The 16,343-nt window shown below is 34.9% G+C and overlaps 1 protein-coding gene across 4 annotated transcripts in view; it reads left to right on the forward strand.

Annotated features, from left to right (window-relative positions):
• Positions 1-16,343, forward strand: part of SCLT1 (sodium channel and clathrin linker 1) — a 220,620-nt gene that overhangs the window by 166,987 nt on the left and 37,290 nt on the right. For all 4 annotated transcript variants that reach the window (XR_006201717.1, XM_042935491.1, XM_042935492.1 and 1 more), the window contains one exon: positions 342-538. Coding sequence is in view for 3 of the 4 variants with exons in the window: in XM_042935491.1 (XP_042791425.1) it covers positions 342-538 (197 nt within the window). In the remaining variant the exon portion in view is untranslated. The remainder of the gene's footprint in view (positions 1-341; positions 539-16,343) is intronic.

The following is a 16,343-nucleotide window of genomic DNA, read 5'->3' on the forward strand; positions in this document are numbered from 1 at the left end:
TCCATGGATCCTGGCAGCAAAAGTGAAAGTAGATAATGAGAGCAGTTTTATATTAAATAGTATACTTTTTTCCTACCGGCATTTTAAGATGTTGAGGAAAGTGTTGCAAAAAAAATTGTCCATAATTCTGGTTTCACCAAATTTAAATTACAATACAGGATAAGTCTTCATTTGTGATGAAGGAAAATTGTAAACATATTTTTATATATCTCATCCAGACATTTCTGTGCCACAAACACCACAATGAGTTATTGCTTTTGTAAGTGTCACTGATCAATGTATCCCCTACAGTAGGAAAAAAAAAAAAATAAAAGAAGATATGTGTTCATTTTGTTCCTTAGATCAGTACAATGGAACATGAATTTTCAATAAAGGAACATGGATTTGAAGTTCAATTAAGAGAGATGGAAGACAGTAATCGAAATTCCACTGTTGAACTGAGACATCTCTTAGTGACTCAACAGAAGGTGGCCAATAGGTGGAAAGAAGAAACAAAGAAACTTACTGAAAGTGCAGAGATTAGAATCAGTAATCTAAAGTAAGTCCACTATTAATTGTTTGATACATTTTACAGAATAAATTATTTAACCTTTAATGTCTTTGCCATCTTTTTGTAAAAATATCTTATTTTTTTATTCAGCAAATATTTATTGAACTGCTGTGAAAAATATTAAGCATTAGAAACCAAAACTCATGCTACATTTTTGAAAACTTTAGTCACATTCCACAGAATATAATGATTTTTTTTGGACGTGGCAGTTTAGAATCTTAATACTCTTTGCATATAGGTATAGCATATAATATTTTGTGGTTGCAGCAGAATGTGATTGATTTGCAAAGCCTGAAATATTTGCTCTTTGGCCCTTGAAGAGAAAGTTTGCTGACCCCTGCCCGGAAAGTACTTGAGCTTTTATGCTGAATGCGATGGGATGCTATGGAAAGCTTTGAGCAAAGTGATATGATCAGGCTTAAATGTTTAACATATCAGTTTGATTGAAGTTTGAAGAACAGACTAGAGGGGCAAGGGTAGAAGGGAGAAGGTTGGCAAATACTGTAATAATTGGCATATAAAATGATTCTAACTTGGATTAGGTTTTGAAGGGTTGGAAATCATTTTAAAAAGTTTGTTTGAACCATGTTAAATATGTGCTGCCTAGAAGACATTTAAATCGAGATATTAACTAGTCAGTAGAGTCTGTAAGTTTGAAGTTCAGGGAAGAGATTGCAACAGAAGCTATAATTGTGGGACTCATTAACATATACGTGATTTTTAAAGTCATGGGATAATATTGTGTAGAAAGGAAGTCTAGGTAGAGAAATTAAGCTGTCAGAAGACTAAGTTCCAAAAGTTATATTCTGGAGAGATGAAGACTGAGACTGAAAGAGTCTGAAAGTCTGAAAGAGACTGAGAAAGAATATCCAGAGAAATAAGAATCATGAAAGAATGGTTAAAAAAGAAATCTTTTTTTTTTTTCAGGAGTATAAGCAATAATAATAGGTGATATTTATTTAGCACATAATGTGTTTTTTTGTTGTTGTTCTAAACGACTTAGATGTACTTACTTAAACTTTACAACAACCCTAGAACTGGATAACATTATCATTTACATTTTACTGTAGAGAAACTGAGGCTGAGGGAGGTTAAGGAACTTAGTCAAAGTCACTTAGCTAACAGAATGGCCAGTAAAGACAATATGCTCTTAACTGTTGTTTTATAAAATGCTACTGAGTGGTGAATATGGTGAGGACTGAGAATGGACCTTTTAGTTTGTTGCCCTTTGATGGTCTTTGTTAACCATGATAAGAGCAGTTTTGGTGGAATGCTGGAATAAAAATGTATTTGGAATGAATTGAAGAGACAAAGAGAATTTCTGCTTCCAGTTAATGGTGAGCTAGGCAGTTTGAACCCGCCCTAGACCACAACCAAAAAAGTTAGATGAATTGTAGAAAACATCTATCGAGAGCATTAAAGAACTAACAAAAAAAATTGTTACCAATTTGGCTTATCCTGGGAATGCAAAATTATTAAAAGCTTAGAAAATAAATAATATAATTTACTGCATTAGATTTTTTAAAAAAAGAAAAAATTATAAGGCCTTCTCAGTACAGAAAAAGCATTTGATAATATTTGATATCCATTTATCATTTTTCAAAATATCTCTTAGCAAACTAGAAATAGAATTTCTTTAATTTTGTAAAGGTATCTATTCTAAAGCAAACATTTTTATTGGCAAAAAATGTTAGTAACTTTGAAGATTGAGAAGATACAAAGAAGTTCATTATTGTCACTTCTATTAATGTTTGTATCAGAAGTCCTGATTTTCAGTGCACTGTGGCAAGAAAATGAAAAGGTAAACAAACTAGAAAGGAAGGAAGGAACAGTCATTCTTTACAGATAGCATGACTGTATATGTAATAAGTCCAAAATAATTAATAGATAATACGCAAATATATAAAAATCAATTGTATTCCTACATACCTACAACAAATATTTCAAAATTAAACCTATAATAGTAAACTTAACAATGCATCAAAAAGATAAAATACCCAAGAATAAATCTAACAATGTGTAAGACTTCTACATAACTATGATATCGGGATGATTAAAGAAGGCCTAACTAGATAGAGGTTAGGCCTAACTAGAGGTTAGGCCTAACTAGATAGAGGAAGGCCTAACTAGATAGATCAGGTTAACTGATCAGAATACTCAATGTTATAAATTTGTTAACAGCCCTCCCACGCCCCCCGTCATCTATAGATGCATCGTAATCCCAGTTAAAATCTTAGCACATGGAGCAGTATCCAAAATATTTTAAGTGAAAAAATCAAGTATTTTACAGTGTGTGTAGTATTCTACCTTTTAAGAGGGGGACGTCTCTGTGTATGTGTGTACATATATATACCAGCATGCTACGTATACACTATGTTCATACACACATGCACACATTCTCAAAAAGAGAGGTGACCAGGGGCACCTGGGTGGCGCAGTCGGTTAAGCGTCCGACTTCAGCCAGGTCACGATCTCGCGGTCCGTAAGTTCGAGCCCCGCGTCAGGCTCTGGGCTGATGGCTCGGAGCCTGGAGCCTGTTTCCGATTCTGTGTCTCCCTCTCTCTCTGACCCTCCCCCGTTCATGCTCTGTCTCTCTCTGTCCCAAAAATAAATAAAAAACATTGAAAAAAAATTAAAAAAAAAAAAAAAAAGAGAGGTGACCAAAACAGTAACTGAAATGGTTCTCTGTGAGGGAAGAGAAAGGAGCAAAGGATGAAGGCTAGACTTCTTTGAATGAAACTTGTTTTATAGATATATTGGCTTGAGTTTGAAGCTATATAAACGTTCATATAATTATTTTTTAAATTAAATCAAAAAATTTTTTAAAAACCCAAAAATTGAAAGTAAAATTAGACAAATGAGCTAATTGTGTAGGAAGTTAATGGCTTAATTACACAGATAAATTATGTCAAGTTACATTAAACACAGTAATTAGACTGTATATCCCTAGTGAGATAAATCCTAAGGATAAAAGGAAATGTAAAAAAAACCATAAACTGTGTTTAGTAGTTATATCATTAGAAATAATATCGGTATTATTATTATTCTGAAGCTTATAATTATGAGATAAAGCAATTGAGTAATTATGTAAATGTCTTTAAGAACCAAGATTTTTGTAATAGAGAAGAAACTCAAAGAAATTAAATAAAATTTACAACTGTAATTGAAATTGGGAATATAATGGGAACTCATGATGTGTTTTACTCTTAAAAACGTGTGTCTCCTGGCTCTGTCCACTAAAAGGACCTGGAAGCACTGACCAGTATTCTGTCGCAATGAGGTATCCCAAAAGAAACCAGGACTCTTTAAAGAAATGATTGATCATAGATCTAGGTTAGAAAAGTAGAAGATGAGCCTAGAAAACACTTTGTTGTAGCAAAAGGTAAAGAAGGTATCAACATTACTTGGGTCATGGCAAAAGTACCCAGGAGCTAACTTAAGTAGGCACCCTCTGGCTGATGTGGGGGCAGTTTGAACATCAAAAAGAGTATCTACAATAAATTGAAACATGTCAAATATATTAAAAATCCGTGACTTCAGAATGATATTTAATAAAGAAAAAAAGGCTTTGGACACCTTTGGAAGATGCTGTGGAACCAGCACATTGTGGAAACATAAAGTGGAAAGTCAAACTTTTATTGTACCTTTCCTTTACTCACTATACTTCCTCAAATGCTACTTGGTTTTTCCTACTATAATAGCCTTTACTTCACTGCTTACAGAACTAGTGTAGAGATTTTGCCATTTAGTTGTTCAGTGTGTCTGTTCCAATTATGCATCCCAGAACCAGGGAAATAACCACAGAGTAGGATTGTAGACACACTAGGCCCATTGTGAGACAACTTAAGCGAAGACTTCATTGATGACCTGATCTGTATAGACCTCTCCTGGTTAGTGACCACAGTGGTATTTGGGATCTGTAGAATTTTTTCAGCAGCCTTGCTCAGTAATACTGAAAATGTCCTGGATTTCTTTTTCCCCACTGCATGGTCACCCTGCTAACTCTTCACAGGTCCCTTAGACGAAGGCCAAGAGGATGTATATATGGATGTGTAACAGACTCCTTTTAAACGTGTAGATGCATGGGAAAGGGCACCAGCTTCTCCTGTAGGTCATCTACAGCAGTAGTTGGAGATGGTGAGAGATAAATGAAAACAGGATTCTAGTTTGTCCTTATAGTTGCTTCCGTTCATATCTAGCTTTTCTTCATGACATCTAGTTTAGCTGACCCATAGTGACTTTGGACTTAACACCAGATGCAGAAACAACTGCATTGCATTGGCTTTTCTACCAGCTCCCACAAGTGTGTCACACCTAATTCCCAAAATAAATCCCATATTCTGTATCACTCAGTGTAGCTCTGTTTTCCTGAATAAACCCTGATACATATAGGAATTGGTTTCAATTACAGAAGTAGTTCCAGAAGAATATAACCTCATGAATGGGTACTCCAACTGGATCTGGATTATCTGGAATTGATTCTCTGCTTTGATTAGATTTAAAGGCCACTGGTAAAGGGTACACTGGTAATCCATGCTATGCAATGGCAAAACAGTTACTTAAATTATCACCTATATAATCAAGTGCCTATAAAGGATAAGGTATGTAAAGTTTTTTTGATGGAGAAAACTGACAAACCAGAGACTCAGGAAATAGTTGCAGGTTGCAGTTTGAGTCCAGAGACATTCAGGCTGGAGACCTGAAGAGCCATTGTTACCATTCAAGTCCAAAAGTGGTCTACTGCAGAATTTCCTCTTGCTTGGGGGAAGTCAGCTTTTTGTTCTATGAGGCCATCAACTAGTTGTATGGGGCCCACCCACATCATGAAAGGTATTCTGCTTTATTCCAAGTCCAGTGATTTAAATGTAAATTTTACCTAAAACACTCTCACAGACACATCCAGAATAATGCTTGATTAAACATCTGGGCACCATGGCCCAGACAAATTGACACATAAAATTAACCATCACACTCTCCATTTTACACATGAGGAAACTCTAGACTTTGAAAAATTTATACAGATCCATAATTCATTGTCTGCAATTTTAAATTTGAAAAAAAAACCCGAAAACAGACTTTTCCAAAGTTAACTGCCTACACTTTGGTGGCAAACCTGACTTGAACTGACAGGAGGCTATTTATGGTATAGGTATATATGTGTGTGCACACACATATATGCATGTGTATACAGATACACATAAACATTTATTATGCCTATTCACATGTTTTACTGAGAAATATTTATGACTACTGTAATCTCTGTCCTACTCTAAACCCTTAAAATACTGTTCTTGGCTGTGTTAGGCATTGCTATATTATACATGTAACTTGTACACACCAGCTAATTATTCCCAGTAGGTTATTGATAGTGAATGTGTTTTATTTCAGTTTGTATTCTCTGAAGTATCAAAGTACTTTGCCAAAAGGAAGCACGTAGAATGTTGAATATAATTGTCTTGAGTCTGTCAAAATACTTTTAACACAACCCCGTCTATTGCTTTCATCTGGGCTAGAAAGATTATTAAGGTTCTTTACAACTTGTGACTTCAGGAATAGTACTTGATTTTTTGAAAAATAATTCACCCCAGTTATATACTCATTATCAAGGAATTTTTACATGATTCCCTTGAGTTGTCCCATTATTACATAGGAGTCTGTGAGTTGTAAGATTATTCTTTTTTTTTTTTTGGTAGGATATTTTATTAGTCCAGAAAGATCAAAGAATGTCTTCAAAAATTATAGATACCTTTTGGGGAGCCTTGGTGGCTCAGTCAGTTAAGCATCTGACTCTTGATATCACTAGCCTCGGCGGGGCTCCACACTCCATGCTGACTGTGCTTGCTTGGGATTCTCTCCCTCTCTCTCTCTCTGCCCCTCCCCTGCTCATGTGCTCTCTCTCTCTCAAGAATAAATAAATTTTAAAAATATAGAAATTTAAAAAAGATATCTTAGACTTTAAGTTTTATAGATCTTAACTTCCATACATTTATTTTTAGCATATAGGATTAAATATATTTGACCAGTAAACACCTTAATGAATGTAACAAATGCCCACAAATTGAATTCTTACATCTAAAATCACTTTTTTTGAGAGAGAGAGGGCGCTAGTGAGCAAGTGGCAAAGAGAGGGAGAGAGAGAAGCAGGGTTCACCTGGGGCTTGTGCAGGGCTTGAGCTCACCTGATGTGGGGCTTTAGCTCATCCAAGTAGGACTTGAACTCATGAACTGTGAGATCATGACCTGAGCCGGTCAGATACTTAACAACTGAGCCACTCAGGTGCCCCTAAAATAATTTTAAATGTTCTAACTCATGCTTTTAAAATAACCTGTAAAGTGCTGTGTGAAGGAAAATTTGTATAGTTGTTTTCAATTATAGACAAATCAATGATTCCACAGATTATTTTTCCCCCAAAACATAAATTGAGGCGGAGATCTGGCATGGGCACAAAATAGATGTGTCCCCACATGTGGTAAACACAAAAGATCAAAACAAAGTGAAGATGAAAAAGAGAGTAGACTTGAATTACCTTAGAGGAAGATAGAGAACACAGTGGTGACATTAAACCAGATGGGCTATAATCATAAAAAGAAATTGAATAAAATACTTTTTTTATAAAAATATGCAGAATAAATCTGAAAACATGAAACCTTGGTAGCTGGGATTATTTTTTTTTTCTTTGCAGCTGTCAGTTAACATTTTATTTTTTAAGTTTTTATTTTAATTCCTGTTCATTAACATACAGCATTATATATGAGTTTCCGGTGTACTGTATAGTGATTCAGCAGTTCCATACAACACCCAATGCTTATCATGACAAGTACACTCCTTAGTCCCATCACTTATTTAACCCAGCCCCACCCCCACCCCCACCCCCTTCCCCTCTAACCATCAGTTTTCTATCTCTCTCTCTTTTTTCCCTTTGCTTATTTGTTTTGTTTCTTAAATTCCACTTGAGTGAAATTATATGGTATTTGTCTCTCTCTGACTTATTTCACTTAGCAGTATACTCTCCAGCTTCATCCATACCATTGTAAATGGAAAGATTTCATTCTTTTAATGGCTGAATAGTATTCCATTGTATATGTATACCACATCTTCTTTATTCATTAGTTGATGGACTCTTGAGCTGCTTCCATATCTTGGCCACTATAAATAATGCTGCTATAAACAAAGAGGTGCATGTATCCCTTTGAATTAGTGTTTTGTATTCTTTGGGTAAGTACCCAGTAGTGCAGTTGCTGGATTGTAGGGTAGTTCTATTTTTAACTTCTTGAGGAACCTCCATACTGCTTTCCACAGTGGCTGCACCAGTTTGCATTTCCACCAGCAGTTCACAAGTGTTCTTTTTTCTCCACATCCTTGCCAACACTTGTTGTATCTTGTGTTGTTGAGGCTAGCCGTTCTGACAGATGTGAGGGATAGCTGTGGTTATATGATATAATCACTCAGTGCCTTTAATACATACTGATAATATTAACATGGTGATACTAGATTGGAAAGTCATCTATCTTTTGGTAACACTCTTCCTAATGAGCTTAATGAAGATAATAAAAGGCTTCTTTGACTACTCAAAATATAGTTTTCAAATATTGGAAATCACAATAGATTTTAGAAATGTTGATCTGGTGTGAGAATTGAAGGTGAGAAATACACTGCAGCAGAAAAGATCCAAAGCTTAGTAATGAATAACAATTTTGGAGGAACATATTTGCTGGAACATAAAGATATTGGTAACCAAAAATTAATAGTAAATAACATCTTTAATGATAATAGCAATGTTTATATAATGAAATACAGCTACTTTTTTTTTTAATTTTTTTTTAACGTTTTATTTATTTTTGAGACAGGGAGAGACAGAGCATGAACGGGGGAGGGTCAGAGAGAGGGAGACACAGAATCTGAAACAGGCTCCAGGCTCTGTGCTGCCAGCACAGAGCCCGACGCGGGGCTCGAACCCACGGACCGCGAGATCATGACCTGAGCCGAAGTCGGCCGCTTAACCGACTGAGCCACCCAGGCGCCCCACAGCTACTTTTTTTTAAGATGCAACAAATCTTGGCACTAAAAGATAAAATATAGATATCCAAGAAAGAAATATCACAGGGAGCTCTTCTTTAATCATGTTATGGAATTAACTGTTTCCATAGAGTTAATTTTCACTTGATCTTCTCTGTTCAAGAGTTTCATTATCCAGTTCATTGCTGAATTACTAATCTCTCCTAAAGCTTTCAGTTTGGCCCATTTGGGGTGTGGGGGAGAAGGAAAGAAACCAGGCAAAAATAAATCATAGCTTTTAAGATCGTATACATAGCTGCTACAAGAATGCTTATAGTAGCATTTTTCATAATTGTCTCCAAATGGAAATGCAAATGCCCATTAGCAGTACAATGGATAATGAACTTATTATTACTCTATAATATCCTGATATACCTAGACATCCCTCTTTCTAGCATATTCCTAAAAATGGAATCGTTGAGTCATAAGGAATGCATATTTTCAACATAGTAGAAAAGGCCTCACTGTTTCTCAAAATAATTGTAACTATTTACATTTTTGCAAGCAGCGTAAGAATTTCTGATAGTCCTCAGCTCCACTCAGTGAAGTCAGATATGTTAAATTGTGCGACTGTAATGATTATTGGTTTCTCATTATAGTTTTAACTTGCAGTTCATAATTCTATTGAAGTTGAACATCTACGTTTATTGGCCTTGTGAACTTTTATTCTGTGAAGTGTCTCTTCAAGCCTTTTAACCATTTCTCTATTGTTTACTTTTTCTCAAATGTTGCAAATATCTTCTCCAAAAAACAAAAACAAAAATATCTTCTCCTATTCTGTGGCTTATCATTTTCCTTCTTTCTATTTTTCTCTTCCCCATCTCCTGACACATTTTGATAAACAGAAATTATTAACTTTGATGGAGTCATATTTATCTCTTTGGTTTTATGATGACTGTGTGTCTTATTTTAAAAACTCCCTTTCTATCCTGACCTCTAAAGATTCTCTTTTAGCTTAACTACCAAAAGTTTTATAGTTTTACCTTCCACAGATAAGTCTTTATTCACTCTAAAATTGATTTTGTGTATAGGGTAAGATAGAAGTCCATTTTTTCCATGTGGTAGCCATTCATCCCTGTAACCTTTCATGACAAAATTGTCATTTCCTCAATATTTTGCAGTGTCCCCTTTGTCATAATTTGTGTTCATATGTGTGTGTCTGTTTCTGAGCTTTCTTATGTTTCATTTGTTTGTCTGCCAATCCTGTGTCGATACCATATTGCTGTTTATTATAGCTTTAGGGGACACTTTTGAAAACAAATACAAAATTAGAAAAGTGACTTGATATCTGATAGAACCACTCCTCTTGTTCTATTTTTCAAAATTCTTGTCTGTTCTTGGCCATGGACATTTCCTATTCATGTTAAAATCGTGTTCTTAAATTCCATAAAGAACTGTGATGAGATTTTGGTTGGGAGTACATTGAGTCTATAAGTAAATTCGGAGCAAGTTAAAATAATTTAAAGTTTTAAAGATTCCAATCTTTTGGACATGCATCTCTCTATTTGTTTACATCTTTTTTACTACCCTCAGTAAAGTGTATTAATTTCTTTATAGAAGTCTTACACATCTTTGTTAGATTTAGTTGGTATATTTTAGTAATTGATATTTTATGATATAAATAGTATTTCCCTGATTTTATTTTGTGATCTTTGCTTGCATACAGAAATAGAAATGCTTTTTATAACTGATTTTTTTTAACCAGGAACCTTGCTCAGTACAAAAACTGTAGATTCTTTGAGTTTTTCAACAGCTTTATTGTGGTATAATTTGCATACCATATATCTCGCTCCATTAAGCATACAATTCTGTGATTTATAGTAATTTTACAGAGTTGTGCAAGCATCACTTCAATCAGGTTTCAGCACATTTCCATCAAACCACAAAATCTCCCATGCCTATTTGCAGGCAGTACCAACTTCCTATTTCTGACAATCAATAACCTACTTGCTGTCTCCTTAGATTTGCCTGTTCTGGGCATTTCCTGTATAGGGAATCACACATCATATGTTCTTTTGCATCGCACTTCTTTCCCTTAGCATAATGTCTTTCAGATTCATCCAAATTGTATCACAGATCAGTATTGTGTTTATTTTTATCGATGAGTCAGTAGTATGGATATATACCATATTTTGTTTTATCTGCTCACCAGTTGATGGACCTTTGCATTGATTCCACTTAAACTATTGTTTAATTGTGGCAAAATATGCATATGACATTTACCATATTAACCATTTTTAAGTATACATTTCAGTGGTATTCAGTGTACTGAATGATGTATCACCACCCATCCTTCTCCAGAATTGCTTTTCATCTTGAAAATTGGAAACTCTGTACCTATTAAACTAAACTCCCCCAGTGCCCTCTTCCCCCTCCTCCAGCCACTGGCAACAACCACTCCACTTCTGTCTCTGTGACCTTGACTACCACCCTAAGTACCTCATATAGGTATCAGAGGTATCAGTCCCCCTGTGACTGGCCTATTTCACCCAACACAAAGTCCCCAAGACTCATCCATGTTGTAGGGTATGCCAGAATCTCCTTCTCTTTTAAGGCTAGCAGATAAGGAGGGACTTGCTTCTGTCATTTTACTATTTGTTTTCTATATACTTCACAGCTTTTTTGTCCTTCATTTCTTGCATTACTGTCTTTATGTTTAGCTGATTTTTTTAAATGAAACATTTAAGTTCCTTTCTCATTTCCTTTTGTGTATATTCTGTGTGTGTGTGTGTGTGTGTGTGTGTGTGTGTGTGTGTGAGAGAGAGAGAGAGAGAGAGAGAGAGAGAGAGAGAGAGAGAGAGAGAGATTACCATAGGGATTACGTGTAACATCCTAAAGTTGTTGTAACACTAATTTGGGTTTATACCAGTTTAACTTCAGTAACATACAAAAACTCTGATCCTTTATAGTTCTGTCCCCACTCCTTTCAGTTGTTGATGTCACAAAATTATACCTTTATACATTATGTCCAAAAGCGTAAACAAACAATTGTTCAAAATGCATCAGGCTCCTACATTATGTAGAAAACAAGGGGCACCTGGGTGGCTTAGTAGGTTAAGTGTCTGACTTTGGCTTAGGTCATAATCTCAAGGTTTGTGGGTTCAAGCCCCACACCCAGCTCTGGGCTGACAGCTCAGAACCTGCAATGTGCTTCAGATTCTGTGTCTCCCTCTCTCTCTGTTCCTCCCCTGCACACACTCTCTCTCTCTCTCTCTCTCTCTCTCTCTCTCTCAAAAATAAGCACTTAAAAAAATTTTTTAGAGAAAAATATAACTCTACTCTTTGTTTTCTACCTGATTTAAGAGTAATAGATTTTTTAAAAAGCAGTTAGTCTATGGAGTGCCTGGGTGGCTCAGTCAGTTGGCAATCTGACTTCAGCTCAGGCCATGATCTTGAGACTCATGAGTTTGAACTCTGCATCAGACTCCTTGCTGCCAGCTTGGAGCCTGGAGCCTGCTTTGGATTCTGTCTTCCTCTCTCTGCCTTCCCCGCTTGTGCTCTGTCTCTGTCTCTCAAAAATAAACAAACATTAAAAAAAAAAAAAAGGGCAGATCATCTAAAAGCCAGTATTATTGCAACTTTGGTTCATAACTGTACATTTTGTTTTCTACATAATTTAAGAAATTAATGCATATGTTGGATTTTGTTTATGTATAATTATATCCTCTCTGAATATAACAGTTTTTTTAATATGAAATTTATTGTCAAATTGGATTCCTTACAACACCCAGTGCTCATCCCAACAGATGCCCTCCTCAATGCCCGTCACCCACTTTTCCCTCCCTCCCACCCCCCCCATCAAGTCTGAGTTTATTCTCAGTTTTTAAGAGTCTCTTATGATTTGCCTCCTTCCCTCTCTGTAACTTTTTTTTTCCCTTCCCCTCCCCCATGGTCTTCTGTTAAGTTTCTCAGGATCCACATAAGAGTGAAAACATATGGTATCTGTCTTTCTCTGTATGACTTATTTCACTTAGCATAACACTCTCCAGTTCCATCCACATTGCTACAAAAGGCCATATTTCATTCTTTCTCATTGCCAAGTAGTAGTCCATTGTATATATAAACCACAACTTTTTTACTTATTTCCAGTCATCATCTGTTTTATTTCCCTTTTTCACCTATTACACTGGCTAGATCTCCATCACAGTGAAGAATCAGAGTAATAGCCTCTCCTTTTTTTTCAATCTCAGAAGGAAAGCTTTCAGTCTTCATCTTTGTGTATAATGTTTTCTGTGTTGGAAGATAACTTCTGTTAGATTCAGGAAGTTTTCTTATTTTTCTGAGTTTTTATCCTATTGAATTTTATAAAAGATTTTTCTGTATTGTTTGAGGTAATCATTTGATTTTTTTCTTATAATCAATGGGATAAATTTTATAGATCAATTTTGCTAGTGTACCAAATTTATATTCCTATAATAAAACTAACACAGTCCGAATGCATTCTTCTTAATATATTTCTGGATTTGGCTTGCTGGTATTTTGTTTAGTATTTTTTCATCTGTGTTCACTAGAGAGATGGACCTGAAGCTTTCCATTCTTCAACTCTCATTGTTAATTTGTAGAATCAAAGTTATGCCAGCCTCAAAAAATTGCTTTTTTGTTTTCTCATAAACTGTATGTTAGAAATGTTTATTTTCTTTGAATATTTGGTAGATCTCTCCAGTGACACTGTCTTGGCCTGGAGTGTTGTTGTTGCTGTTGTTGTTGTTTTGGGATTTCTATAGGAATATCTTTGATTGTTGATTCCATTGAACAGTTAAAAAAAACTCTTCACATTTTCTTTTTCTTCTCTGAAACAGTTTTGATAAATTATATTTTTCTAGAAATGCCTCCATGTCTTCTGAATTTCCAAGTATTTTGGATAAAATTTGTTCATAATATCTTCTTATCTGATGTCTGAAGCATCTGTAATGATTGCATTACTGATACTGATATTATTTGTTTTTTTTAATATATGAAATTTATTATCAAATTGGTGTCCATACAACACCCAGTGCTTATCCCAAAAGATGCCATCACCTACCCTCCCCTCCCTCCCAACCCCCATCAACCCTCAGTTTGTTCTCAGTTGATACTGATATTATTTGTACCTAGTCTCTTTTGTCCTTATCATTCCACTAGAGGATTGTCAATTTCATTACTCTATAAATAAGCTTTGATTTTTTAAATCTTCTTTATTTTATATTTGTTATATATTTTCTCTTTATTACCTCGCTCCTTCTGCTTTCTTTGCTTTCATGTTGCTGTTCCTTTTCTGTCTTCTTGAAATAGAAGCATATCTCACAAATTTTCACCTTTTGTTTTTTCATCATTTGAATATATTTTCTTAAATGCTATTGATTTTCTCCCAGACACTGACATAGCTTTAGCATACAAGTTTTGATACATCTAGTATTTTCACTCTTATTTACTTCAAAATATTTTCTGATTTTCATTTCTTCTTTCAATCCATGTGTTATTTATAAGTACATTTTTAAATTTCTAAACATATGGGGACATACTCTCTTTTTGTTAATTACTTCTATTTTCCATAGATATGTCTCTTAGAAACAGTATATAGTTTTGTTTTAGACCATTTAGTTCATTTATACTCAGTGTAATCCAAAGTATATTGAGATTTGTTATGTTTTATTTTAGTACTTCCTATTTTTATCATCTCTGCTTTCTTTTTCTTTCCTTTCTCATCTTTTTTTATTGACTAGGTATTTTTTTTAATCATTCCACTTCTCCCCTTAAGTTTTAGAAATTAAATACTCTGTTACCCTAGAAATTATGCCATATATATTTACCATAGGAAAGTCTAAAGTTAATCAAAGCCATTTTCCTCTAGCCAGATAATCCAAGAACTTTGGAACATATTAACACCATTTGTTTCCCTGGCCCAACTTATATGTTATTGTTGCCAAATTTTTAAGTCTGCTTTGTAGTGTTTTCATTTCACACTGCTAATTATTTTATATAATTACAGTTCATTTAGCCCATATATTTACCACCTTCTTTGTTCTGCATTTCTTCTTATATCTCAAACATTCCAGCTAGGACTACTTTTCCTACTTTTTTTGTTTTTAATGTTTTTTGTTTTTTGTTTTTTGTTTTGAGAGAGTATGAGCAGGAGAAGGGCAGAGAGAGAGATGGTGGGGGACAGAGGATCCAAAGCGTTTTCGGTGCTGACAGCAGTGAGCCCAGAGTTGGGCTCGAAATCATGAACTGTGAGATCATGACCTGAGCCAAAGTTAGACACTTAACTGACTGAGCCACCCAGGGCGCCCCTATTTTTCCTACTTTTTATGTTCCTATTTGAGCAGTATTTTGGCTGGTTGACAGAATTCCAAGTTGACTGCTATTTTCTTTCAGAAAATTAAAAACAATCTGTTTACCTCTGACTTCTGTTATTTCTATATAGAAGACATCTGGCCACCTCACTTATCACTCCTTTGAAAGTAATCTCTTTTCCTATGGCTATTTAAATGTTTTGTTTTTCTGTCCTTTCACTGTGATGTATCTTAAGTATGGGTGTCATTTCATTTGTTGTATTTTGTGCCTTTTGATAGTGTAGATTGGTGTTGGTTCAGAAAATTGGCAGATGTCAACTTTTCAAATATGGCATCTGGAAATCTCTGTTTCCTGCCATGATGGAGAAACTGGTGCCAGACTTAACTTCCCACAAGAAACAACTAGAAAACTGGACAAAATATTTGAAACAATTATTTTTCTGATTCAAGAGAGACAAGAAACAAGATAAAATCTAGACTCACCTTGGATTTCTGTGTCAAGGTACTTTCATGACCATGGTCCAGAGAGGGTACATCTCAGCCACTTCCAAGTCTGCCTGAGTAACTGAAATTTGCAAGGCAGAGAACCAGAGAAGATAGAGCTACACAGAGAAAGAGCTTTAGAAATCTGCATAGTAGTCCCTTTGTGTTTCTTACTCATACATAGAATGAAACTCAAAGAAGCTAGGCAAACAATGACTAAGGAGCTATAAGCTGAAAAACATCAATAGCTCACATAGGGCTAGGAGATATTAGAGTTCTGCCCAGCCAGAGGGGAGAATCCTTCAGTAAAGATTCCAGAATGACTTTACCTTATTAATAGAATTAAGCCAGCCTAGAACAAAAGGTATTCTAAATTTGCCTTGACAAGACTTAAAACCAAGCCTCAAAATAATCTAGCATGTTCTCAAGTAATTTAATTGCCTGCCAGAAAAAATCCAACACTTTTATTATCAGGTAAGCAAAAAATAGTACCCATAACCAAGAAAAAAAGAAGCAGTACATAGAAACACACTCAGAAGTGACAGAGGTTTGGCATAATTAAACTTTGAACTAGTGGTTAAAAATGTGCCCAGTGATTTAAAGAAATACATGAAGATGATGAGAAAGGAACCATATGAAAATTTGGGCATGCTAATTATAAAATTGGAAATTGCTTTATTTACTGGATGGGATTAACAAAAAATTATACACCGCAGGAAAAAAGATCAGAGAACTTGAAGACAGAAAAGAAAATTACCCAAAAATGAAGCATAATGAGAAAAAAAGACAAAAACAAAGACAGCCTCAGTGACCAGAGGGACAGTATCAAGCAGGGTAAAGTGTGGGGGTGACAGTTAGGGGTATTTTAAGAAATAATAGTCAAAAGTTTTCCATATTTGATTAAAAAAAAACCTTTGTATTAGTTATCTATTACTAATTTGTATTAGTAATTTGTTATAACAAATTACTTCAAAACTTAGTG

Source organism: Panthera leo, chromosome B1 (assembly GCF_018350215.1).
Source record: "Panthera leo isolate Ple1 chromosome B1, P.leo_Ple1_pat1.1, whole genome shotgun sequence".
NCBI classification, from domain to species: domain Eukaryota; kingdom Metazoa; phylum Chordata; class Mammalia; order Carnivora; family Felidae; genus Panthera; species Panthera leo.